General features: G+C 37.5%; 1 protein-coding gene and 1 non-coding gene across 19 annotated transcripts in view; one reads left to right on the top strand and one right to left on the bottom strand.

Annotated features, from left to right (window-relative positions):
- Positions 1 to 26,959, bottom strand: part of LOC105492561 (R3H domain containing 1) — a 126,892-nt gene that overhangs the window by 58,180 nt on the left and 41,753 nt on the right. For 11 of the 18 annotated variants that reach the window (XM_011759780.3, XM_011759790.3, XM_011759792.3 and 8 more), the window contains 4 exons: positions 24,262 to 24,410; positions 20,055 to 20,156; positions 18,027 to 18,329; positions 7,915 to 8,038 (listed from right to left, as the gene is read on the bottom strand). In XM_011759780.3, coding sequence (XP_011758082.2) covers positions 7,915 to 8,038; positions 18,027 to 18,329; positions 20,055 to 20,156; positions 24,262 to 24,410 — 678 coding nt within the window. The remainder of the gene's footprint in view (positions 1 to 7,914; positions 8,039 to 18,026; positions 18,330 to 20,054; positions 20,157 to 24,261; positions 24,411 to 26,959) is intronic. The other 7 variants (XM_024796248.2, XM_011759796.3, XM_071072648.1 and 4 more) reach the window with 3 other exon arrangements.
- On the top strand, positions 13,045 to 13,151 carry LOC112428604 (U6 spliceosomal RNA). Its single transcript, XR_003020643.1, has one exon. It is a non-coding gene; the product is annotated as a U6 spliceosomal RNA (small nuclear RNA).

Raw genomic sequence — 26,959 nt, 5'->3', positions numbered from 1 at the left:
GAACTTGGGGGCTTTAAAAAAGAGCACGTGTAAATGAGTATATGACTAGCCCATAATGTTCTCTCTGTGGGAGGTACAGTCCTTCCCTTGGTTTGCCCACTACCCCCAAGATGCGTGGTTTACTATTTATGTATTTCAAAGTTACACTTCCTTGCCTTGCTATAATTAGATTATATGCATAAATTGTATTAAACAATTAGGAAGGGCCACTGCACTCCAGTCTAGGCAAAACAGTGAGACTCTGTCTCTAAAATATTAAAACATAACAAAAGACAACTGGGAAGGAGAAGAACTGGCTCAAATGGTGACACTATTTCAGGTTCCACATCCCACAGTTCTGTCTCTCAGCCTGAGTATTTCCATGTGAATCGCCAATGTTCCCTTTGGACTTTAGTTTTGCTGTTTTGCCTCGAAGGCTGCTTTTGCTCAAAATGTCTGTTGCCACATTCCAGATAAGTCTATAGAAGATTTGTCTAGCAGAGTTTTCATAGATACTGGCTGTCTTCTCCACAAAGTCAGGCTACTTTGCCAAGAAGTCAGACTTTACTCAGCAGGGCAATGCCAGCTTTAACCTGGACACATTTTGTGCAAGGAGAGCTGCTACGTTTTATGGGTGAAGTCTTGAAGTTCTGTGAAGCAATGGCTTTTTTCCATCCATTGAGTAGCATTTCATTTTTACATAAAAAGCAGGAAAACCCACCAGGTTTAAACTACACTGGGTAGAAAGCCATCAGGGTCTGAGGAACCGTTCTAAACTATCACAACTAAAATTGTCATTTAACATCTGATGCTCAGTATGATCGGTACCCCAGGAGGGAAATTCTACTGGCATTAGGACAGGTATCTGAACGGTTTTTCCAGAAGTCATGATGAAATGTTTTATCACTCATTCTAATAATTATAACAAACATACAACATAGTAACTGGCTAAAAAGTATATAATTTTGAATTATATTCTCTAAAGAGCAGAACATTAAAGATTACTAAAAGATTATTGGTCTTTTTCTAATGCAGTGCTCAGCAGAAAAGTACTCAACAGGCATAACAGACTAGCATTTGTTCTAATTAAAAAGAAAATAAAACTGGGATCTATATTGGTTAAAATTACTATAATCACAAGCAAAACTAGAAATACTCAGCTGGAAAGCACTAAAAACAAAAAACCCCACATCATTCACCTAATCCAATCAAAGATAAGAATCTTACTTTTGCCTATGTAAGACAAAACCATTAATAAAATAATTGTTAACATTAAAATAAAGGATCATTTAATTACAGGTATGCCTCACATTATGTACATTTGCTTAATAAAATTTACATCTTGAACTGTTCAAGTTGCTCATGAATTCCTCTGAACTTTTGTTTAAACAAAGAAATTTCAGACTGCTGGGCATGAACCGTTACAGAGTGACACCTAGAGAAGTGGCATTGTAGTTTAGGTTCCTTGTCTAATTATTCAGACAAAAGCAAGAGTGGTACAGAGTTCTGATAGTGTCAAAAGTATAGTTTGAAGACTGCCAAGTATGAGAAAGAAAAATCCAATGATCTGGAAAAGAGGGAGAAGGTTGAGGATTAGGAAGGAGAAGTAGATTACTAGAGAATGAAAAGTATCAACAGGTTTCAAAAATGCTACAAGAAGAGTATTTCCAGTATCCCGACACCAAGCTGGCTACCACATAAATTATTCTTCCTCCATTAAAAAGTATATTTCAGTATATTAGAATTAAGAAAAATTCTTCCTGTGATACATCTGAATTTAACCTGGAAAGTGGAGGAAAACAGTATATCTTTTATAGGAATTTATGTCAATATTGTGGGAAAGCCTCTATTTTGTAAAGTAAGAAATGCCAATAGTAAGTGATACCAAACAACAAAATAAATATCCAGATCGCAACATATATATATATATATTTTTAAACACTACCATTCTGCTGTGTTAAAGGACTGCACTGTTGCAATATTATGCCATTTCTTCCAGCACTTTCAGAGGAACGCACAATCAATTCCGCAAGCTGAGAGAACTAGGACAATATAAATTGATGGTGCAGGCACTTCCCTGGAGGGCTCCAAAGAATATTCTATTTTTAACTCTCTTTCACTTTAACTGAGAAGAGAGCAGGAAGGAAATGTAGTGCTCAGCAGAAAAGTATTGAACAGGCATTAACAGGCTAATTTTATTTTATATAGGTGATCTGAACTACCATTTGTTCTAAAGGAAAGCACTCTTAATAACACAGAAATAATCAGAAAAATTACAAAAAGAATTAAAGAACTGCTTAGAATACCCATGAATCTAAGGTTATTTCACTTAATAGTACCTATTAATTTTTTTTTCAGACTGTGCTTGTACAGCAGAAGCACTGTGAAGGTAATTTGTTTTGTTTTGTTTTTTAAAAGATGAGCCGTTTTACTAAAGCCAAATTTATTTGTAACTAGGCATCTACAAGACCAAATTGTTAAAACCTCAAGCTTATAATCTTGGGCTTCTGTCTGTGGCACTATTTCGGTAGGCGGGCAATTTCAACTAAAGCTAGCCCCATGGGTGTATTTGGAAGGAGATGCAGTTGCTATCACACTTGATTACCCCTTCTTATCTATCAACCCCTCTTCTCTCACTCCTGTGCCTGAAATAAACATATACATATACAAAAACCAATTCTAACAAAAACAGCCACACAGAGTTTACAGCTCACAGCTATTTAAAGAACTATTCCATGGAAGAGTCTATACAACTCAAGGAAATCTGTGGGTACTTACCAGATATATTTGGCTCCAGATTTCAGTGGCGGCAGGTTAATGGAGAAGGGAAAAGGGAAATAGGTGGATTTGTAGGTATTATACAATGTCTGAATCTATGCTGAATCACACAATACATACTAAGAAATGCTCACAGATTCAATGAAAAAACAAGAATAGCCAGAGCCACTACCTAGTAATTTACAAATACAAAATTCCTAGTACTTGGATTGAAAGCTGTCAATAAAGAAATTGACTTTGCGCCTAGAGTCCCTATTTGACATAGCTGACTCTCCTATCAATAAGCCCCCTCATCTGCTTACCCAGTAGTGCTGATTTTCCTGCTTGCCTTTTACACACTCGTTACTCTTAAATTTGTGCCTTGAAATTCTGTCAGCAATCTGCACACATTGAAGACTGTTTATCCTAACAAGTTTCTTCCATAGTGTCGTTCATCAGGATCCTACCATAGTCTGCTGGTAACAAAGCTTAATCAACTTGGAACCATATGATTCTGGGTTATCTGGAAAGCTAAGACTAAGGATATAATGCAATGATAATCTTTGAAGTTATCAAATGGTTGCAAAACTAAAAGTATAGTTTCACAGAATCATTTTGCTTCCCAAAGATATGCAACAACATCATTGTTTGGGAAAAAAAATTAAATTATATCGTTGGTAAGAGCTGAGCCCAAGTAGCTTCAAATGCATTTAGGTGTATTAGGTCCGTCTGATGTCATGCTTTCATATATAACAATATCCCTAAAAAGTTGTGTAGCAATAGGGAGAGATATACTTGACTTCTGCTAATGAGTTTGGTATGCTTAAAACATTAAGCTTTTTAGATAAGCTCAAAACCAAACTGAATTTGCCATCCAAATCTTACTTTGGAAAAGAAACAAGCAATAGCTCTCACAAATTTTTAATAGGTAAATTACATTAGGCCAAAGCTGTCACTTAAATTCAAATCCCTATTTCTGAGTATGATGCATGATTTAAAGGTATTACAATTAATGAAAAATATAAACAAATGTTAACACCTTCATACAGCATTAAAAAAAAGCAAAAAAGCAGTGGAAACCTGAGTAAAAAGAAGCCAGGAAGCAGCTGAAAAAGAGACCGGTTCACTGTGAGAAATGTAAACCTCTCAGACAGTGCTACGGCCCCGAATCCAACAGCTCAGGAACAAGGCCAATTATTGCAAAATATTAAATGTATATGGTGAAGCTACAAACTTTTCAAGAGTCATAAGAATAACAACAGCTACACAGAAAACAGCTAGGGCTTTGTAAACCTAAAATCTTTACTATAATTACTACCTGCAGAAAAAGTTTCTTTATAGTATACCAAACTCCTTATATGCAGTGTACTTTACAGTATTCAAAGCATACATTTTATGATAAAGGTTTAAAGTAATAAATCTTTATTAGTGCAACTGGTAATCTGATCTTTTGAAATAGTTGCTTTTATTGATTCCAGTTATTGACAGTTGGTTGCCAAGCTGTTACAAACCAATTCTCTATTATTCTACCTTTCTGAACTAGAAATGACTCATATGAGACACAAAGAATCATGGAGTTTTAGAGTACACAGAGGCTTCAACAGACAATACAGTAAAACTTCCATACTTTGCAAATGAGTCCAACTGAAACTCAGTGGCTTTAAGTGATATGCCTAACACCAGTTAAAAATGACTAAGGGCCATCAGGATTCTGACTTTTATTTTGTTGTTCTTTCCATTATACAGTGCATTGTCCAGAAAGTCTTATGTGTGTAGCCAGGGTTTCTTCTGTTTCTGTTGATAGGGGTTTATGCAACCTTGTTTTGAATGAACAGTCCAGTAGTTTCACATTCGTAACAAAAGACTAGTACATTCATTTCCCCAGCAGTAATGTTAGTCCTGATTTCAGCTGGGGTCCACTGGCACACATGGGTAAAAGACCTAGAGCATTTTATCCTTGAGATATTTCCCCAACCTCCTCCCTACCCGCCAAAGGAAAAATAATAAAAGATTCCGTATTTCTACTGCCTATATCCTATCTGGTCTAAAAATACTTTGCTCAGTTGGGTTTGTTAATTGAGGGCAAAATTTCTTTGAGTTCAAATATAAACATTTAAACATTACTTGTGCCATAGTGAAAAAAAAAAAAAAAAAAACCACGCCAAATCTACTAGTGTTTTCATTATTTGGTTGAATAGCTTCACCCTTTTATGTAATTAAAAAAAAAACATGCTTCTTGACACTTTGTGGGGTAAGCAAGTGTTGTTTGACAAGACATAAAAATATAAGATGAAAAATTATTTCTCATTTTTAAGCAGATTGGGATAGTAGAATGTAGAGAGGTAAGAAAATAAAAGCCAAAAGGAATCCCAGAAGTATGTTTCCATATAAAAATGTAAATTATGAGACAGTAATTGCTATATATCTGTAAAAAACCCTCAAAAACAATAAACTGTCTTGTTAATTTCCCAGTACATTTTACTTTTCTACACTAGGGCACATACAAACATTAACACATACTTTTCTGTTAATTTTTTTTTTTTATTTTGAGACTGAGTCTCACTCTGTTGCCCAGGCTGGAGTGCAGTGGTGCCATCTCGGCTCACTGGAACCTCCGCCTTCCAGGTTCAAATGATTCTCCTGCCTCAGCCTCCCAAGTAGCTGGGATTACAGGTGTGCGCCACCACGCCTGGCTAATTTTTTTTTTTTTTGTATTTTTAAAGTAGACACAGGGTGGCATAATGTTGGCCAGGCTGGTCTCAAACTCCTGACCTCAGATGATCCACCCGCCTCGGCCTCCCAGAGTGGTGGGATTACAGGTGTTAGCCACCACGCCTGGCCTTCTGCAAGTTTTGACATAAAAATTAACGATGAGCTAACTATAGAAAAGTCTTTAGATTACAACTTTTAAAAAAGAGTTAAAATCCCCACTAATTCTATGAAAAGATTCAATACAATTACCAACACAATAGTTGGCACTGGCACTGCTGAACTTTTCTTTAAAGGAAAATTATCTATGATACTTATTAGCATAACAAAATTCCTTTCTCTTTTAGATAAGAATGTTTTGAGGATTTATTCCTTTTATTCTTCAAACTGAATGAGTCAACTAACTTAAGCTGTAAGTTAAGAGGATACTATATAAAATAGCTGAAAGGACAAGTCTAGTTTTTACTATATTATGACTGACTCAAAAGAGTCAAATACAATGTCAAACATTTTTCAAAGACACGATTCTCTTTTTTGCGCCTGTAGCACTATTCAGATGCAATCTGATTGTTTCTTCCTTCTCATCATAACTAGCATCAGAGAAAACCCCACAATTAAATATCACCAATAATAAACACATGCTATCTGTCACATAGATGTTTTTACCCCTGATCAGGCATATTTAGTTGTATTCCATTAAGTGTCTTTTTTTTTTTTTTTTTTTTGCAGAGAGGCAATTGTACTTGCACACTAGTCCCAATTTGAGATTGAAAGTGATTTTACAGGCAGTTTGACCATGGAGAGGGATAAAAATTTTGCCATGTTGAAGAACAAAATTAGTAAGCTAACACAAATACAGAACAAAGGATTTTTGCCTGCCTAGGATGTACTAATGAATTAAGTTAATTAGTCACACACAAGGATATTTAAATGAGTAGCATAAAGGTACATTTCTTTATTATGGCATCAGGTACAGTCTGTGTTATAATTTTGGAAGACAAAAATCAGAAAAAAAAAATGAAAATTATACTACTTGAGGTCCAGAAAAATTCAGAAAATTGTTTCTGAATAAAACACCAATGTATATAAAGCTAATGAGCAATACCAGCTAATGAGCAGTATCACAACCAATGTTCCCACGAACAGAGAATAATTTTTGATACCTTTTGAAATTATATCATATACTAGTTACATTATTTGATGTGGACTGTATTATTAAATTTTAGGTAGCTTGGAACTACAGTTGTAACTTGGCTAAAATGACGAATGTTTGTATTCAACATTCTTTGGAAGAACATTTGTCACAGGTACATACAAGGCTAGTAACATATTAAAAAGGGGAGAACCTGTAAACTAACCACGAGACAACTCCTAAGGGTACCAGATTAAGGACCTGGAAGTTATCCTGCATGGCTACGCTAAGCATGAACTATATCTAGCAAAGAAAGTTAGTGAGTCACACTGATCACTGAAGACTGCAACAGTAAAGAGAAGTATGACTACTATTCACCAGATGGGCCAGTGCAGAGATGCTTCTCCTAAACTGGTGGTAACCCTGAAGAGTTTCACACAATATCAAGAGTAGTAAACAGCCTCAGTGGAGGTGGAGGTTATGGGTTCCTCAGTGAGTCACACTCACATAGTCTGGGAGCCTCCAATAGTGAAAAGCAGTTAAGAAAGCTCTAAAGAAACCAATGATAAAATTCTACTTCAACTCCTAGAGTTATAAAAGGCTGAATAAATACCTTATTAAACATCTGGGAAGTACACATCTAGGTGAGAAGCATATAGAGAAATGAGTTCATTAAAAAATTAGTAAGATAGTTTTATACACTGAGATCAAAATTGTTTTCACTGAATGCTTGAAGAAAATCTGCAGAGTGCTAAAACAAAAACAATGCTGAGTTTTAATAAATTTCATTTAAGTGGCCTTAGATTGTATTTTGTTTAAAAATACTTTTCACTATCAATCAACAAACTGAAAAGCAAAACACAGAAAATATGCTAAGTACATCATTTCTTTCAAAGGCATACTTACTAAAAGATCAAAATATCATCCCTAGACTAGGGTTCTCAATCCAAGTTAGGTGGTTTTGATCTTTGCTTCTGGTTAGCTATTGATAAGTCATCTTGCCTTGCCTTGCCTCTCTTGCTGTTACCATAGGTGATTTATCAGGCTGCAAAGACAGCTTCAATTTCAATGGCAGTGAGAGATGGCAGCCACTTAAAAAACTGCTTAAGATATTCCCAGATACTCCCAACCCTTTAGCATGTAGACCTGACACTGTAGTACTTTCCAGAGGATGCTGAGATTTGCTCACTCTTTTAATCTCACTGGTTTGCAAATTCATATGTATGAACATATTTGAGATCCTGAGAGACTGAGTAGGTACTACTTAAGAGCAATACTGAAATAGAAGATGGGAAAAAGCATGGCTCAGAAGTTATGACATAAGAAACACAACTCACCTGTCTGCTGTGCAGGTTGTGGCAGTGGTTGGTTTAGATGTGAATTGTAATGAACAGAAGGGACTGGGCGATACTGAGGTTGGCTGGAGTGATAGTGGCCTGGAGTGCAATAACAGGCTGGCATCTAGGATCATAAATATTGTGGGAAAAAAAATCAATTTTACTTGCATTACATGTTTTCCTGTGAGGAAGATCAGAGTTTAATGAATAATAATTCTTTTTAGCACTAATCATCCGAAAACTGCTTTTTCTTAAATTTAACTGAAATTTTTTAAAAAATTCAAACATACAGTATGCATAAAAAGGTAACTAATGTGTCACCAATCATATTTAGATTTTAATTTTTTTGCCATATTTCCTTCAGATCTCTTACAAAACCAAACATTACTTAATTAGCTAAAGACTCACCCTATTTCCTTTACTCTTAACTTCCGTAGAAGCCATTATTCTGTAGTTGGTGATTTTACTATATATATCTGTTTACTATGTATCTATTATCCTTACATTTATTAGTATTTTATTTATTTTTAGTTTTTTTTTTTTTTTTTTTGGAGGTGGAGTCTTGTTCTGTTGCCCAGGCTGGAGTGTAGTGCTGCGATCACGGCTCACCACAACCTCCGCCTCCCAGGTTCAAACAATTCTCCTGCCTCAGCCTCCTGAGTAGCTGGGATTATAGGTGTGCACCACCATGCCTGGCTAATTTTTCTATTTTCAGTAGAGATGGGGTTTCACCATGTTGGCCAGGCTGGTCTCAAACTCCTGACCTCAAGTGATCTGCCCACCTCAGCTTCCCAAAGTGCTGGGATTACAGGCATAAGCCACTGCACCCGGCCGAGCACTTTAAAAATCCAAATGTCCAAAATCTGAAATACTCCAAAATCTTTAACTTTCTGAGTACCAACATGATGCCAAAAGCATCATATCATGTCAGTACACAAAAAGAAACTCCACACGTGACCTCATGTGACAGGTTACAGTCAAAACTTTACGTCATGCATGAAGTTACTTAAAATATTGCTTATATTACCTTAAGGCTGTGTGTATAAGATGTATATGAAACAAATGAACTTGGTTTTAGATTTTGGGCCCTATCCCAAGATATCTCATTGCATATATGCAAATATTCCAAAATCCAAAGAAAAAAAAAAAACTGAAACTTCTGGTCCCAGGCTTTTCAAAGAAGGGAAACTCAACTACATATAACTTCATGAAACTTATTTTGCAATTCATATTGTTTTTGAGACATCTTTCTTTATTGAAACATATACAGCTAGCTCATTCAATTTAACTGCTGAAGAACATTCATTGTATAAACTATTTTATCCATTCCCACATTAATGCACAGTTATATTGGTTCCATTCTTTAATTTTTCTCATACAGTCATGTATCACAAAGTGACATTTTGGTTAATGACAGATTGCATATATGATGGCGGCCCCCTAAGATTATAAAGAAGCTGAAAAATTCCTATCACCCAGTGATGTCATAGCATAATACATCACTCACATGTCTGTAGTCCTACTGTGCTAGCAGTTGTTTAAAAGTATAGCAGACAGTATGTAAGACTTGGTAATGATAATAAATGGCTATTATTGGTTTATGTATTTACTACATTTTTAACTATTATTTTAGAATGTAGTCCTTCTGGGCCGGGTTTGGCGGCTCACGCCTGTAATGCCAGCCCTTTGGGAGGCTGAGGCGGGAGGACTGCTTGAGCCCAGGAGTTCGAAATCTGGCTGGGCCACACAGTGAGACCCTATCACTACTGAAAATTAAAAAAATAGCTAGGTGTGGTGGCGCACATGCCTGTAGTCCTGGATACTCGGAGGCTGAGGTGGGGATTACTTGAGCCCAGGAGGTCACAGCTGCAAGTGAGCAGTGCTTGCACCACTGCACTCCAGCCTGAGTGACAGTGGCTAGAGCCTGTCTTAAAAAGAATGTCCTGCTACTTATTAAAAACTACAAAACAGATTCAGGGCCGGGGGGCAGGGGCTCACACCTGTAATCCTAGCACTTTGGGTGGATCACTTGAGCTCAGGAGTTCGAGACCAGCCTGGGCAACATGGTGAAACCCTGTCTCTACAAAAAATACAAAAATTAGCCAGGTGTGATGCGCGTGTCTGTAGTCCCAGCTACTTGGGGGGCTGAGGTGGGAGAACTGCTTGAATTTGGGAGGTTGAGGCTTCAGTGAGCCAAGATCGTGCCATTGCATTCCAGCCTGGGTGACAAAGTGAGACCCTGTCTCAAAAAACAAAAAACAAAAAACCAAAACAAAACCCAAACCAAACACACACACACACACACACACACACACACACACACACACACACACACACACACAGACTCAGGTAGGTCTTTCAGGAGGTATTTCAGAAGACGGCATTGTTATCATAGGAGATGACAGCTCCACATGTGTTACCACCTCTGAAGACCTTCTAGAGGGACAAGATGTGGAGGTGGAAGACAATGATGCTGATGATCCTGAACTGAGTAGGCCTAGGCTAATATGCACGTCTGTATCTTAGTTTTTAATTAAAAAAATTAAAGAGAAAGAAAATTTAAAAATTCATAAAAGAAAAGTTTTAGAATAAGGATATAAAGAAAATATTTCTGTATAGCTGTACAATGTATTTGTGTTTTAAGCTAAGTTTTATTACCTAAGAATAAAAAAGTGAAAAGAATTAAAATGTTTATAAAGTTACTGTAAGCTAAGGTTAGTTTATTATTGAAGAAAGAAAAATGTATTAGATAAATTAAGTGTAGCCTAAGTGAAGAGTGTTTATGAAGTCTACAGTAGTAAAATGTCCCAGGCCATCACATTCACTCACCACTCACTGACTCACCTAGAACAACTTACAGTCCTGCAAGCTGCATACATGGTTAATTGCACTATATCAGTGTACCATTTAAAAAAATCTTTTGGCTGGGTGCAGTTGCTCACGCCTGTTAATCCCAGCACTTTTGGAGGCCGAGGCAGGCAGATCACGAGGTTACGAGTTTATCAGCCTGGCCAACAAAGTCAAACCCCGTCTCTCCTAAACATACAAAAAGTCAGCCGGGTGTTGTGGCACGCGCCTTGTAGTCTCAGCTACTCAGGGGCTGAGGCAGTAGAATCACTTGAACCAGGGAGGCGGATGTTGTGGTGAGCTAAGTTCTTACCACTGAACTCCAGCCTGGCGGCAGAGCAAGACTCCATCTCAAAAAAAAAAACAAAAAACAAAAAACTTTTATATCATATTTTTACGTACCTTTTCGGTTTACATATGTTTAGATACACAAATACTTATCATTGTTATATAACTGCCTATAGTATTTAGTACAGTAACATGTTGTATAGGTTTGTAGCTCGTAGGCTATACCATATAACCTAGGTTGTGTAGAGGGCTACACCATCTAGGTGTGTGCAAATACACTTTGTGACATTCACACAATGACAAAACCCACTAGAGATGCATTTCTCAGAAAGTATCTCTATCATTAAATGATGCATGACCATATTTCTAATGCAAATTAAAATGCCATCAAGACTATCTTGATTTATTTTTCCTTCCAGAGCTATTACTATTAGTTATGAAGTTCTCTTAATCTGACCTTGTTTGGGGTGAAGAATAAACACCTAATCCGGTATTACAGAAGCACGTGGGTAAGTTAACTTCAACAGTGTCATGGGCTTGCTCACACTCTACTCTTCTGATTGGGTTATTTGTAAAAAGAACACAGATCTGTGGCGATCTTAAAGAGTGCTCATCTCATCTGAAAACCAGCCAGGTGTAACATTCCTAGGTTAGTTTTTAGCCAAGAATCTCTCAAATTTACTGTAGATCTCCTGTCTTTGAAGCATTAAAATAGACACAATACATACGGGATCCCTTAACTGTTCCTGGAGGTATCAGAAAGTAATCTAAATCCTGAGTTTATTTTCCTTTAATTAAAGAAGATATCTTTTTTATTTGGCTGGATTTGGATTTGGCTGAAGTAAAGTGGTGCAATCTCAGTTTACTGCAACCTCCAATTTCCAGGTTTAAGCAATTCTCCTGCCTCAGTCTCCTGAGTAGCTGGGATTACAGGTGCCTGCCACCACACCTGGCTATGTTTTTTTTTTTTGGTATTTTTAGTAGAGATGGGGTTTCACCATGTTGGCCAGGCTGGTTTCCAACTCCTGACCTCAAGTGATCCGCACATCTTGGCCTCCCAAAGTGCTAGGATTACAGGCTTGAGCCACTGTGCCTGGCCAGTATCTCTCTCTTTTTAAAATTGAGATGGAGTCTCGCTCTGTGGCCCAGAAGTGCAGTGGCATGATCTCAACCTCTCATCGCAACCTCTGCCACCCAGGTTCAAGCAATTCTCGTGCCTCAGCCTCCCAAGGTAGCTGGGATTATAGGTGCCTGCCACCATGCCTGGTTAATTTTTTTTTTTTTTTTGAGATGGAGTCTGGCTCTGTTGCCCAGGCTGGAGTGCAGTGGCCGGATCTCGGCTCACTGCAAGCTCCGCCTCCCGGGTTTACGCCATTCTCCTGCCTCAGCCTCCTGAGTAGCTGGGACTACAGGCGCCCACCACCTTGCCCGGCTAGTTTTTTGTATCTTTTAGTAGAGACGGGGTTTCACTGTGTTAGCCAGGATGGTCTCGATCTCCTGACCTCGTGATCTGCCCGTCTCGGCCTCCCAAAGTGCTGGGATTACAGGCTTGAGCCACCGCGCCCGGCCTAATTTTTTTTTTGTATTTTTAGTAGAGATGGGGTTTCACCATGTTGGTCAGGCTGGTCTCGAACTCCTGACCTCAAGTGATCTGCCTGCCTCAGCCTCCCAAAGTGTTGGAATTACAGGCGTGAGCCACTGTGCCCGGCTGCCAATATCTCTTTTAAGGCAAAAATGATTAACACTAATTTTGGTATATACTATATAGAGATGCAATGTATATGGCAACAACAGCAATAGGATGGAGAATGTGAATGGAATTATACTGTTGTAAGGCTGCTACATTTTACTTGAAATTTCAATATTAACTTGAAGTAGATTTTGATAAGGTAAAGGTAGATAAAGGTAGATAACACAGTCCCTAGAAAAACAAAAACATTCAGAAAATTCAAGGGGATGTACCTAAAAAGACAATACTAAAGAAAGTGAACTGAAATGCTCACTTCGGCAGCACATATAATAAAATTGGAACAATACAGAGAAGATTAGCATGGACACTGCACAAGGATGACACAGAAATTCGTAAAGTATTCAATATTATTTTAAAAAAGTTCAAATAATATAAAATGCAGGAAAGTAGAATAAAATACAGATAGGGCAAATAAAAAAAATAGCAATGTGGCATACCTGAATCTAACTATGTCAAAAATACATTAAATTTAAAGGGTCTAATGACACTGAAATCATTGTATAAAGAGGCAGAACCCAACTAATAACCATAAATGAAAGACACTTTAAATATAGGGGTTGCAAGTAAGGTAGAAAAAGACATACCATTTAACTGTTACTCAAAAGAATGACACTCTATAATGTCAGATAAAATAGGTTTCAAGAAATACTATTAGAGACAGAGAAAAACATTATGTATGAGTCAATATATCAGGAAGACATGATAAATATAAATTGCTTAATATAGCTTCAAATACTATAAAAAACTGATAGAACAGGGAAATAGACAAGTCCCAAAGCAATAGAATATGAAATCAATGATGACCAGAGTAAATGAAAAAACACCCCATGCTCATTTAAGACTGGAAAATTTAATAGTCAGTATGGCAATAATATCAAAGAGATCTACATATTCCACGCAATACCTATCAACACGCCAATGGTCTTTTTTTGCAGAAACAGAAAAGCCCATTCTCAAATTCATATGGAACCGCAAGAAGCCTGAATACTAAAAACAATTTTGAAGAGGAACAGAGTAGGAGTACTCACTCTTTCCATTTTTAAAAGTGACTACAAAGCCACAGCAATGAAAACAATGTAGTACTGGCAAAAGGGTAGAAATACATAATGTGGTAAAAGTGAAAGCCCAGGAAAAAACCCTTACATTTATGGTCAATGGATATTTGACAGGGATTCCAAAGTTATTTAATGGGGAAAGAAAAGTATCTTCAACAAATAATGCTAGAATAACCAGATATATACTTGAAAAAGAATGAAGATGAACTCTTGCCTCACACCATATTCAAAAATTAACTCAAAATGGATAAATAAATGACCTAGGAGCTAAAAACAAAGCACTTAAAAGACAGGACTACATTTTCGTGACCTTTGTTTTGGCAACAAATTCTTAGATATGACACCACAAGCACGAGAAATAAAAGAAAAAAATGGATAAAGTGAACTTTACCAAAATTAAAAAACTTTTATCCATCAAAGAACATTATTAAGGGCCGGGCGCGGTGGCTCAAGCCTGTAATCCCAGCACTTTGGGAGGCCGAGACGGGCGGATCACGAGGTCAGGAGATCGAGACCATCCTGGCTAACATGGTGAAACCCCGTCTCTACTAAAAATACAAAAAACTAGCCGGGCGAGGTGGCGGGCGCCTGTAGTCCCAGCTACTCGGGGGGCTGAGGCAGGAGAATGGCGTAAACCCGGGAGGCGGAGCTTGCAGTGAGCTGAGATCTGGCCACTGCACTCCAGCCCGGGTTACAGAGCAAGACTCCGTCTCAAAAAAAAAAAAAAAAAAAAAAAAAAAAAAAAAAAAAAAAAAAGAACATTATTAAGAAACTAAAAAGACAATTTTACAGAATGAGTCAAAATAATTGCATATCACTTATCTGACAAGGGTCTAGTATCCAGAATACATAAAGAGCTCTTAGCTCAATAATAAAAAGACAAATATATATATATACACACACACACACACACACACAGACATACATTTAATACATATACACACATACTCCAAAAAACTGAAAACAGGTATTAAAAAAATACATGTACCTACATATTGAAAACAGCACTATTTACAGAAACAAAAGATGAAAACATTCCAAATTTTGGCCACGTGTGGTGGCTCATGCCTGTAATCCCAGTACTTTGGGAGGCCGAGGTGGGCGGATCACTCGAGGTCAGGAGTTCCAGACCAGCCTGGTCAAAATGGTGAAACACTGTCTCTACTAAAAATACAAAAATTAGCTGGGTGTGGTGGCTCATGCCTGTAATCCCAGCTACTCGGGAGGCTGAGGCAGGAGAATTGCTTGAACCTGGCAGGTGGAGGTTGCAGTGAGCCGAGATCACACTACTGCATTCCAGCCTGGGCAACAAAGAGAGACTATCTCAAAATAAATAAATAAATAAACAAACAAAAAAGAAAGAAAGAAAGAAAAGAAAAGATTCCAAATTTCAATTAATGGATAAAAAAGTAAATTATGAATAGTGTGAACAGATTTTTAAGTATGAATACATTTTATTTTATTTTATTTTATTTTTTTTATTTTTTTTTTTTTGAGACGGAGTCTCGCTCTGTCCTCCAGGCTGGAGTGCAGTGGCCGGATCTCAGCTCACTGCAAGTTCCGCCTCCCAGGTTCACGTCATTCTCCTGCCTCAGCCTCCCGAGTAGCTGGGGCTATAGGCACCCACCACCTCGCCCGGCTAGTTTTTTGTATTTTTTAGTAGAGACGGGGTTTCACCGTGTTAGCCAGGATAGTCTCGATCTCCTGACCCAGTGATCCGCCCGTCTCGGCCTCCCAAAGTGCTGGGATTACAGGCTTGAGCCACCACGCCCGGCCGAATACATTTTAAGTATGAATAGTGTGCCACTGTGTGTGTGCGTGCGAGCGCACAGGCCTAAGCTACAATGTGGCACGGGCCTAAACTACAATGTGGCGCAGGCCTAAGCTACAACTTTGTAAATATTATGTTAAGTGAATTAAGTCAGACACAAAAGGTAACAGGTCGCCTGATTCCATTAATATCAACTATTCAGAATAGGTAAATCCACAGGAGACAGAAGCAGATTGGTGGTTGCCAGAGGCTGGGAAATGGGGCAATAAGTAGCAACTGCTAACAGGTATGGGGTTTCCTTTTGGAGTGATGAAAATGTTTTGGAACCAAACAGAAGTGGTGGTTGTACAACACTGTGAATATGTACTAAATGCAACTAAAATGTTCACATAAAAATGGTTAAATGGTTAATTTTATATTATGTGAATTTCAATAAAAAAATCAAAATGCCCTGCCTCACAAAAAAATCCTGAACAAAAAAACACATAACACTAAAATATTAGAACACGAATTCTCAGCTCACTGCAACCTCTGCCTACCGGGTTCAAATAATTCTCCTGCCTCACGCTCACGAGAAGCTAGGATTACAGGTGCACACCAGCATGCCCAGCTAATTTTTGTATTTTTATTAGAGATGGGGTTTCACCATGTTGGCAAAGTTGGTCTCAAACTCCTGACCTCAAGTGATCTGCCCATCTTGGCCTCCCAAAGTGCTGGGATTACAGACATAACTACTGTGTCCGGCTCAAAACACTGAAATCTTAAAAGAGTGAGCTCTCTGACCACATATAATTAAAATAGCAATCAATAACGAAAGGTATTTAGAAAGCCCCTAAATATTTGGAAATTAAATAACATACTTCTAAGTAAGTCACGGGTCATAAAAAGTCCTCCTAAAAAACAAAACATTTTAAACTAAATAATAACTAACATGCTACATATCCAAATTTGTGGATAGCACCAAAATGTTGCTTAGAAATTTGCAGCATTAAAAAAAAAAAAAAAGAAATTTATAGCATTAAAAACTTCTATTAGAAAGAAGAAAAATCTAAAATCGCTGAAAATAAAATCATAAAAATTCATGAAACTTTTTTTTTTTTGAGATGGAGTCTCGCTCTGTTGCCCAGGCTGGAGGGCAGTGGCTCAATCTCGGCTCGCTGCAACCTTCATGTCCTGGGTTCAAGTGATTCTCCTGCCTCAGCCTCCCCAGTAGCTGGGATTACAGGCGTGCACCACCATGCCTGGCTAATTTTTGTATTTTCAGTAGAAAAAGTGTTTCACCATGTTGGCCAGGCTGGTCATGAACTCCTGACCTCAAGTGATCCACCTGCCTCAGCCTCCCAGAGGGCTGGGATCGCAAGCGTGAGCCACCACCTCCGACCGGTTTTTTTTTTTTTTTTTTTTTTTTAAAGAACATCAAAAGAATTGATAAACCATCTGGTTAAATTAATAAACAAAAACGAGAGTGTAAAATTCCCATATCAAGAAATAAAGAGGGAACACCACTAAGATCCTAAAGATATTAAAAGCATAAGGGGATATTAAGAACAATTTTATGACAAGCTTGAAACATGAAATGGACACAAATTATGACAATTAGTCCAAAGAGAAACAGAGAACTGGAATCCTTTTATATCTACTAAGAAATTAAATTTGTAATTTAAAAACCTTCCCTGCAAAAAATCTCCAGTTATAGATGAATTCATTGATGAATTCTGGCAAACATGTGAGAAGTAACATCAATCCTACACAAACACCTTTAGAAAATAAAGGAGGAGGGAACAATGCCCAACTCATTTTAAGGCTAGTACCACCCAGAGAGTACAACCAAAAATACTACAAGCAAACTGCAGACCAATATCCTTCATGAACATAGATGCAAAAATCTTTAACAAATATTAGCAAACTGAATCCCACGACATATAAGGATAGTCTGTTTCAGAAATTAAAAGTCAGTTAAACATTCAAAAGTTTCGCCATGTTGCCCAGGCTGGTCTCCAACTCCTAGGCTCAAGTCCAGCCCTGTGAGTCTGCCTCAGCCTCACAAAGTGCTGGGATTACGGGTGTGAGCCACTGTGCCCTGCCTTACCATTTTATTTTTACAGTGGATTTACACTTTATTGTGTTTCCCTTAGGTTAGTTTTTTAGAAACCCATACCTCTCAGTCAGAAAAAAAACCCTTAAAGCTCACATACTTTACCAACCAACTGGAGCATTTACCTGTCATATGGTTGCTTAGCACGTGTATGAAAATCTCCAGAGGAGGAAAGATGACTATATGCTTTGTTTATAGACTCTGACAAATTCTCTTCATGAGAATTTAAAAACAAGTTCTTTGAAGTTAAAACTGATCTTAAGTGAGAGGTTTCCACAAGAAAGAAAAGGTTAAAAAGCAATATACCTGTGGTGATGGCTGCTGAATATATCCCTGCTGCTGGAGCACAGGCTGGCTGACAGGATGACCAGAGGCAGAATATCCAGCAGTAGGGACTGGCTGCCCAGGTGGTAGGGGAGGAGGAGGAGGTGGTGGTGGTGGCGGTGGAGGAGGATGTGGTGGAGGGGCTGCTGTCATGATATAACCAGACTGCTGTGGAGACTGAAGAACCACAGTGGACTGGAACATGGTGGTATGAGGGTCAGAACCATCAGTAGATGGCTGGCGAGCAAGACTCATGTGACTAAACTGAGACCCAAGGTTATCCTGCTAAAAAAGGAACAAGTCAAAAATTAGTAAGCCTTCTACACATAGGCCAAACTTATCAAAGAAAAATACTTCCTATTTTAAAATAAGGTACAGTGGTACATATTATGGAAATTATATATCTCTACAACAGCAATAATGTAACAGAGTGAAGCTTCAAAAAAATGACAACTCTATTGTTGAATATTACAATGCTGTCATTATAAATTATTTAAAAAATATATCTAATGGGGATGTACAACATGCAGAAAAGAGTAGGGTACAACATTTCACATTAAAACATGAAGACATTTATTTAAATGAAGATGAAAGTTAACATTAGAATGTAGAAGTGAAATTGGCCATGTTCATATTATACAATTAGTATTTTCTGAAAGGACTTCAAAAACCAAGCAATGAGCAAGGTACTAATTAGTTTTGCTTTAAATTATCTCCCCTCTTCCTAGAAGGCAAAATTCAAATTCTATGCATTTTTGTATCCCTAACCATGAAAATTACTTGTAGAAATTAAATACATAAAATCCAACTACACAGTCCTTTCTCTAATCTTTCAGAAATAATTTGGCCATACATTCCATTCTTCCCTTGTGTTTTTCAGTCTGTTCTGGAAGTCAGATAATTTGACAAATGTAAGTCAAATGACAGTTTCCTATGCTTTTGCTAAATGGTGCCCTACCAAGACAAGGGTTATGATTTATGTGCTATTTGACAAACATTTCTCTAATTCAACAGGATAAGGACCAGCTCTTATTGTTCCAGAAAAATATAACTGAAATGATGATATAGGGTTAAAATGCTCCCTATTCCCAAGAAACTACAGACTGGCAACAAAATATACCACATTTTGTTAAAAGGTTAACACAAAATTGTGGCAATTGAGTCATCAGATCAAAGCTGCCATGTCTGCAGTTTCTAGATCTACTGGATTTTCCGAAGAAAATTAAGGCTATGGAGAAGATAAAGGACTGAAAGGAGACGCCTGATTTAATGATTGAAAATATATGGTTTTTCTCTTCCCAAATAGTCACTCTGACATACTCTAGCACTATTAGCCTAACTTAGTGAATGCTTTCAAAAAGAAAAAAATGTACCTATGAACTGTAATTTCAATATTATATGATCAAATATTGTTAATAGAAGTACCATAACTGTATACCACTCTCAAAGTCACCTTGGAAAAAAGTCATTTTCTTATTCCAATAAAAATTGGGGGCATACTTTGGATTGAAGAAAGTATCATTACTTTACAGTCACAGATTAAATATCCAGAAATCTTCTTAGAAAATACACTTAGAAGTCCTCTGTAGATGTAAGCTACAACTCGCCCTAAGAACTGGTACTGAGTCTACTGGACCTTCAGTGTTGGTGAGAAAATACAATGCCTAAACTCAGATGAAAGCTACCATCCCAGGACAGCACAGATCCTGCACTGGTCTCAATGAGAAAGTTGCTGAAACGTATTAGGACTAGAATAATCAACCTGAAAATTCTTTCATTATGAAAAAGCAGGAAAAGATTAAACAATCACCATAATAAGCCACTATAACCAATATTTTATGGAACAGAATAAATTATTTCTACTATGAATTAGAAATACTTTTTTTAGATACATATGTAAACCTGACTCAAAAAAATCACAGAAGATCGTATTACATTAATGACACTCTTGAGCACTCATCACACATCCACCCACAGAAACAACGCAGGAGGTGAATAGAGATATAGTACCACGGAGTATTGCTGGGTGGGTGAGACTGGCAGGAGCGGGGATGGGTAAGGGGCTGTAGAGTACTGAACAGGCTGTGAAGAGGACTGCAGAGGATGAACAGGCTAAAGAATAACAGGTTGGCAAACAATGTTAATGTCAGAATAAAACGTTAGAAGAATTGCATAAAATGGAAATTTACACTTTTTTGGCAATAGCTTTAACTACATTTATAAAGTCATTTAAAATATAACAACATAGGAAACAACAAAAACAATACAAAGTGAAGAAATTCTAATACAGTAAAAGTTTCAAAAACATGTATGCCTGAATTTATTACATAATTAGGAGGATAATTTTTTGCAATAAAATATTTCTTTATTATAGATTAATGGGAACAGGTGATTTAGGCATTTTGAATCCTATTATTTAACCAAGACCCCTGGGTTAAGTCAGTCAAAGCAAAACTACTTCTCATTATTTTATGAAAGGGCTGCCCTATTTTGCAGTATAATACTAAATCATAAATGAAAAACTTCATTCTTACTATCAGACAGCAATAACTTACACAATAACTGTTACAATTACCCTACTGATAAGGCAAAATTAAGCAGTCTTTTGGGACCAAAGCCCCTAACTTTTAGCAATTTTATTTTATTTTATTTTATTTTTTTTTTTGAGACTGAGTCTCGCTCTGTTGCCCAGGCTGGAGTGCAGTGGCGCAATCTCGGCTCACTGCAAGCTCCGCCTCCTGGGTTCCCCATTCTCCTGCCTCAGCCTCCCGAGGAGCTGGGACTACAGGCGCCCGCCACCGCGCCCGGCTAGTTTTTTTGTATTTTTTTAGTAGAGACAGGGTTTCACCGGGTTAGCCAGGATGGTGTCGATCTTCTGACCTCGTGATCCACCCGTCTCGGCCTCCCAAAGTGCTGGGATTACAGGCTTGAGCCACCGTGCCCGGCCAGCAATTTTATAAGAAAAATGCACTGGGTAAAAAAATACAGTGGGAACTATTAAGAATGATAGCCTAAGGAACAACACACATATACATACAGACACATGCACACACACACACAAACACATCTCTTTTATATAAGGAAGATAAACACTTCCTTTGTAATTAAACACATTTCTATTAAGATAGTACATGTTAGGAGCTGAGAAACTAGTTACTTAAAATCTCTGGCCGTTAATCAAATATTCCTGAGTTTCTGGAAAAAAAGGTTTTATGTTTCCCGGGGGCACTCAAAAACAGGTGTTATTTTTTAAAAGAAGTTGTAATCACTTTTCAATCTTGGGAATACAGCTGGCCATCTACTAACTAAAATTGGCATCTGTTTAATTTTCTCATATTTATACTCTTTATTACAAAAAAGGTAATATACATATTGGGTAAAGACTATAGCAACCCACTTTACAGAAGGCAATCAGACTAAGGTCAATTAAGTGACTTGTAGACAGTCACATAAGCAAGTAGATGAGGAACCCAGGGAATCTTACTTGATGAAAACTCTTAGTTAAAATGTATATTCATGCATCTCCTTCTGAACAATATCTCTGAAGACAATACTTTAAGATTGTTCAGGCAATAGTTTAAATAGAGAACTTCTATGTCAACTAAGATAGACATTGTTTGTCTATAACATGAGAGATATTAGATAATGATTTGAGTTGCACTTTTACCACAAAATCAACACCATGGTTTCTAAAAAACAAAGGCTTAGATAAACTTAAAATAAAGCAAAAAAACTATAATTAAAGCATTAAAAAAATCTTTCAGTAAAAGCTGAAAGATCCATAAAGTAGCATCTGGTTCCTCACAAAACTCATGGCTAGAAATAAGTGAGCTTCCTAATGGATGACAGTACATATTATACTACATGAGGTGCAATAGATTTAGAATTTTCAAGAACAGACTACTTGATGTGTTATTAAGTCAGATGACCATTAAGACATAACTTTCAGATGACTTGACCTCCTATGTAATTGTCAGATGAAACAAAAGTTTTAGTCAGCTGCGGGATTAAGGAAAGTACTAAGAGCACCAAGGGTATGAATTAATGTCTTCCTGAGTTTCAGAGAGTAATGAAAAAAACTGTGAAAGTGAAATTCTGACACCATTTAGAGAAGAAAAAGTCTTAGCACAATCCTTTTCCTACTTGAATTGCAATTCGCTGCAAAACAACATCCACCTAAAGTAACTGGTTTTATGTTACGTCCAAAAAAAGTAGCTCTTCTGCAGGCTTTGGAAATCATAGCATTATTTTGTTTGGTTATTTGAAATCTCACTGATGAATTATTTCAGATTGTGCAAAAGATATTTATTTAGAATCACTTGTTCTTTGAGTCTCTGTTTCTGGATCTGATGATGCGTTACCTGAAACACTTGGAGCAATGCTAGAAAAATAAGTTATGAAATTTGGTGAATACCCCAAGAATTCAAATTATAGCTCATTAAAGCATCTGTTTCTAAATTAGGTGGCCTACACCTTCATTTAGAACTGTCTCTTATAACTAAATCAGACAAAGTTCTAAGAGATAATAATCTGAAAAGATAAATCCCAGAGTTTTTTAAAGTTGCCAGATTGACATTATTTCCACTGAAATTTAAATAAAAATGAAACCAAATGAAAATTAGTGCTTTAAAGCTCCTGGTGAAATACATGGCACTGCAAAGACAACTACATGACTGCATAATAAAGAGGAAACTCTTTGGGACCAAGCTGACTGAAGCCAAGACAGAGAAAGCCAGGGAAGAAGTTTTATGCAAGCTCAGTGTATGTAACCAAATGGGATTGGGAGGGGAATATGGGAGTCTGTGGAAATAGTTTCAGGTAATCTCTTCTACATACATTAACTGATTTGTATGGTCTTAGAAGTGTATCCAAAGCCTGTAAGTTCTTCTTCTTTTAAAAAAAACTGCCTTGCCCAGTATTAGGAGTCTTAATTGCCAGAAGTACAATTATTTTTTATGACTTTCACACCATTAAATATAATTAAACTTGTACGTTCTTCAACCCAGGAATACAAATGATATCATTTGTGAGCAAAATTAATGAAATTTCTCCAGTTCAAGTTTGTCATCATACTTCTTCTTCTTCTTTTTTTAAGGGATACTCACTTATTTATTTAATTATTTTTTTGAGACAGAGTCTTGCTCTGTTACCCAGGCTGGTGTGCAATGGCCTGATCTCGGCTTACTGCAACCTCCCAGGTTCAAGTGATTCTTCTGCCTCAGCCTCCCAAGTAGCTGGGACTATAGGGGCACACCACTACACCTGACTAATTTTTGTATTTTTAGGAGAGATGGGGTTTCACTGTTTGGGCCAGGCTGGGCTCGAACTCCTGACCTCAGGTGATCCGCCTGCCTCGGCCTCCCAAAGTGCTGGGATTACAGGCGTGAGCCACTGCGCCTGGCCCATCATACTTCTTTCATACAAAATCACTCTGCATGTTTTCACCAATGAAATATTTAGAGTCTTGCAGGGAAAAAGAGATATAACTACATAAACTTTGATACGTTAAACAACCTTTAAAAGTTAGAATAAACCGGGCGCAGTAGCTTACGCCTGTAATCCCACTACATCCAGCCTGGGCCAAAAAAAAAAAAAAAAAAAAGTTAGAATAAAAATAAGAGTTCATACTGGTATAATCAAGTTCGCCAAAGGTGGATATTACATCTTTAGGGGAAAAAGACCAAATGTGAAATGAATGTATAAATTCTAAACATTTTTACAAACTCAAAATATTATTGAGAGTACTTTTGGGAATTCTAACTCAGAATCGCTTTGTCTTTCATAGGGTAGGTAGAATGGATGAAGAGTATCTTGTAGAACCTGAGCAGCCTATCTCAGTTTCTTTTAACTGCTTAATCTGTAGAATCTTAAAACAACTCACTTTGCTCACTGGGCCAATGAACAATCTCAGTTTTGTTTTTATTCCTCCTGTTGTCCATTTCTTGCTGTTGTCAAATAGGGATAAAATACTCACCAGACAGGCTCGTAAGATTAAAACAATTCTCTTCTTTCCAATATATTTTCGGTATTTATCAGGGGAAAAGTCTTTGAAGTTCTCTCTCTTTTCCTATGAGTATTGAGTGGAACATCACTGGTGGCAGAATATTAAAGTTCTAAGAGATACTTACTTGGGCTATCTCAATTTTAATTAGCAAATTTAGTCCCAAATATGTAAAGGCTAGTCAACTTAGCATTATGTAATCGTGGATATGTGCACCTGTGAGAAAATGTGATTAGCTGCTGGTTGTTGAGGTGGGGCTGGCAGAGGTGGCTGTGGAGGTCCAGGCACTTGGGGTCTAACTGGCTGTTGAGTCATAGGAGGATTATACACAACTGGACTCCCATCTGGGTTTATGAAGGGCTGACCTGAAAAATTTAAAAAGAAGGAAAAAAAAACAACTTAGAATACAGATGGAAAATAGGTCCTTTTACTAACAATTTACAAAGCATATCCAAAATCCCTTAAACACAATTGAAAAAAAAAACCCTAATATTTTGAAAACAGATTTCCTTAGTTTGGGAAATGTTTGATCTGACATGAGGCTATCAATAGTCTTTATTTCCCTCACTTAGAGTAAATATTCAAATGTTTTACTGCATTTCTTATTAAGGGGTACTGGCCCAGACCGCTAGTGAGCTTAATTAAATTAATTTATTATTATTTTCTTAGATGGAGTCTCCCTCTGTTGCCCAGACTGGAGTACAGTGGCACAATCTCACCTCAGGGCAACCTCTGCCTCTTGGGTTCAAATGATTCTCCTGCCTCAGCCTCCCAAGTAGCTGGGATTACAGGCATGTGACATCACACATGGCTAATTTTTGTATTTTTAGTAGAGATGGGGTTTCACCATGCTGGCCAGGCTGGTCTCAAACTCCTGATCTCAGGTGATCCATCTGCCTTGGCCTCCCAAAGTAATCCCAGCCTTATTTCATAATATGTGGTATTTTCTGAAAAACTCTGAATTATGCAACACATTTAGCCTAAGAAATTCAGTCACAGGATTGGGGTCCTATAAGGCTATATTTCAGTTCAAAGACAAAACGCTTGACTTCAGGATATTGGAAAGTTATTCATTAGTTTTTATTAGGAGTTAGGAAATACCTAATTTTGAGGCCACCTTACATATATTTCACAAATAAGATTAGAACTGGATGAAAAACTAAAATGATTAATAGCTTCATGCTTCAAATTGTAATCTTGATGGTACTGTCCTTATTTTACAACTTTTTTTTTTTTTTGACACAGTCTCACTCTGTTGCCCAGCCCAGGCTGGAGTGTGGTGGCATGATCTCAGTTCACTGCAACCTCAGCCTCCCCTGGGTTCAAGCAATTCTCCTGCCTCAGCCTCCAGACTGGCTGGGATTATAGGCACCTGCCACCACGCCGGGCTAATTTTTATATTTTTAGGAGAGATGGGGTTTCACCATGTTGGCCAGGCTGGTCTCGAACTGCTGACCTCACGTGATCCACCCTCCTTGGTCTCCTAAAATGCTGGGATTACAGGTGTGAGCCACTGCACCCAGTTTCTCTACACATATATTCTAAACAACTTTTCCTTATTACAAAAAGTAACATTTCTAAAAATAACAAAGAGACAAAAAAGAAAATAAATTCCCCATAATCTGTGTGTGTGTGTGTGTGTGTGTGTGTGTGTGTGTGTGTGTGTGATTTCACTTTTAGGTTCAGGGGCATATGTGCAGGTTTGTTATACGGGTAAACTTGTGTTGTAGTGGCTTATTATATGAATTATTTTGTCACCCATTAGTTATTTTTCCTGATCCTCTCCTTCCTCCCACCCTCCACCCTCTGATAAGCCCCAGTGTGTACTGTTTCACTCATGTGTTCACATGTTCTCCGCATTTAGCTCCCACTATTAAGTGAGAACGTGTGATATTTGGTTTTCTGTTCCTGCATTAGTTTGCTAAGGATAATGGCCTCCACCTCCATCTGTGTTCCTGAGAAGGGCATGATCTTGTTCTTTTTTATGGCTTCATAGTATTTAATAGAGTATATGCACCACATTTTCTTTATCCAGTCTATCCCTGATGGGCATTTAGTTGATTCCGTGTCTTTGCTGTTGTGGAATTCCCCATAATAATATCATTAGCATTTCAGATACTGTCTTCCAGACATTTTTTCAATAAATAGATTGAAAGATTAGTATTTTTCTTTACTAAAATTGGATTGTTAAAAAAAGAAACAAGAAAGGAGTGCATAAAAATTAACGGTTCAATGACTATGAGTGAGAAAAATACAGAGAAACACAAAAAAATTTGACTGAAAAACAGTTTCTTAAATTGTCTTAACATCTATTCTTCCATAGGAAATCCCTCTCCATTTTTTTTTTTTTGAGGAAACTTATGATATAAAATAATAATATTTGGGAGAGAAGACTATACTAGTCTACAGCTATCAAGCAGAAAAAGTCCTCCAAAGTAAAATTATTTTAATCAATTAGTATACTGATAATTTGTGTGATAGTTATAGATAACTAAAAACAAGTTGTCCTGGGTATTTGTTGACTACTAAATAATTTGGGAGGCCGGGCGCAGTGGCTCACGCCTGTAATCTCAGCACTCTGGGAGGCCGAGGCGGGCGGATCACGAGGTCAGGAGATCAAGACCATCCTGGCTAATATGGTGAAATACTGTCTCTATTAAAAAATACAAAAAATTAGCCAGGTGTGGTGGTGGGCGCTTGTAGTCCCAGCTACTCGGGAGGCTGAGGCAGGAGAATGGCGTGAACCCGGGAGGCGGAGCTTGCAGTGAGTCGAGATGACACCACTGCACTCCAGCCTGGGTGACAGAGCAAGACTCCTTCTCAAAAAAAAAAATAAAAATAAAAAAATAAAAAATAATAATAATTTGGTTTAAAAAAATGGGTGGAGCAGATTTGGGTGAAGGCGGTCAAATCC

Source organism: Macaca nemestrina, chromosome 11, assembly GCF_043159975.1.
Source record: "Macaca nemestrina isolate mMacNem1 chromosome 11, mMacNem.hap1, whole genome shotgun sequence".
Classification (NCBI taxonomy): domain Eukaryota; kingdom Metazoa; phylum Chordata; class Mammalia; order Primates; family Cercopithecidae; genus Macaca; species Macaca nemestrina.
The sequence above is the reverse complement of the archived record's forward strand: the minus strand, read 5'-3'. Positions and strand labels throughout refer to the sequence as shown.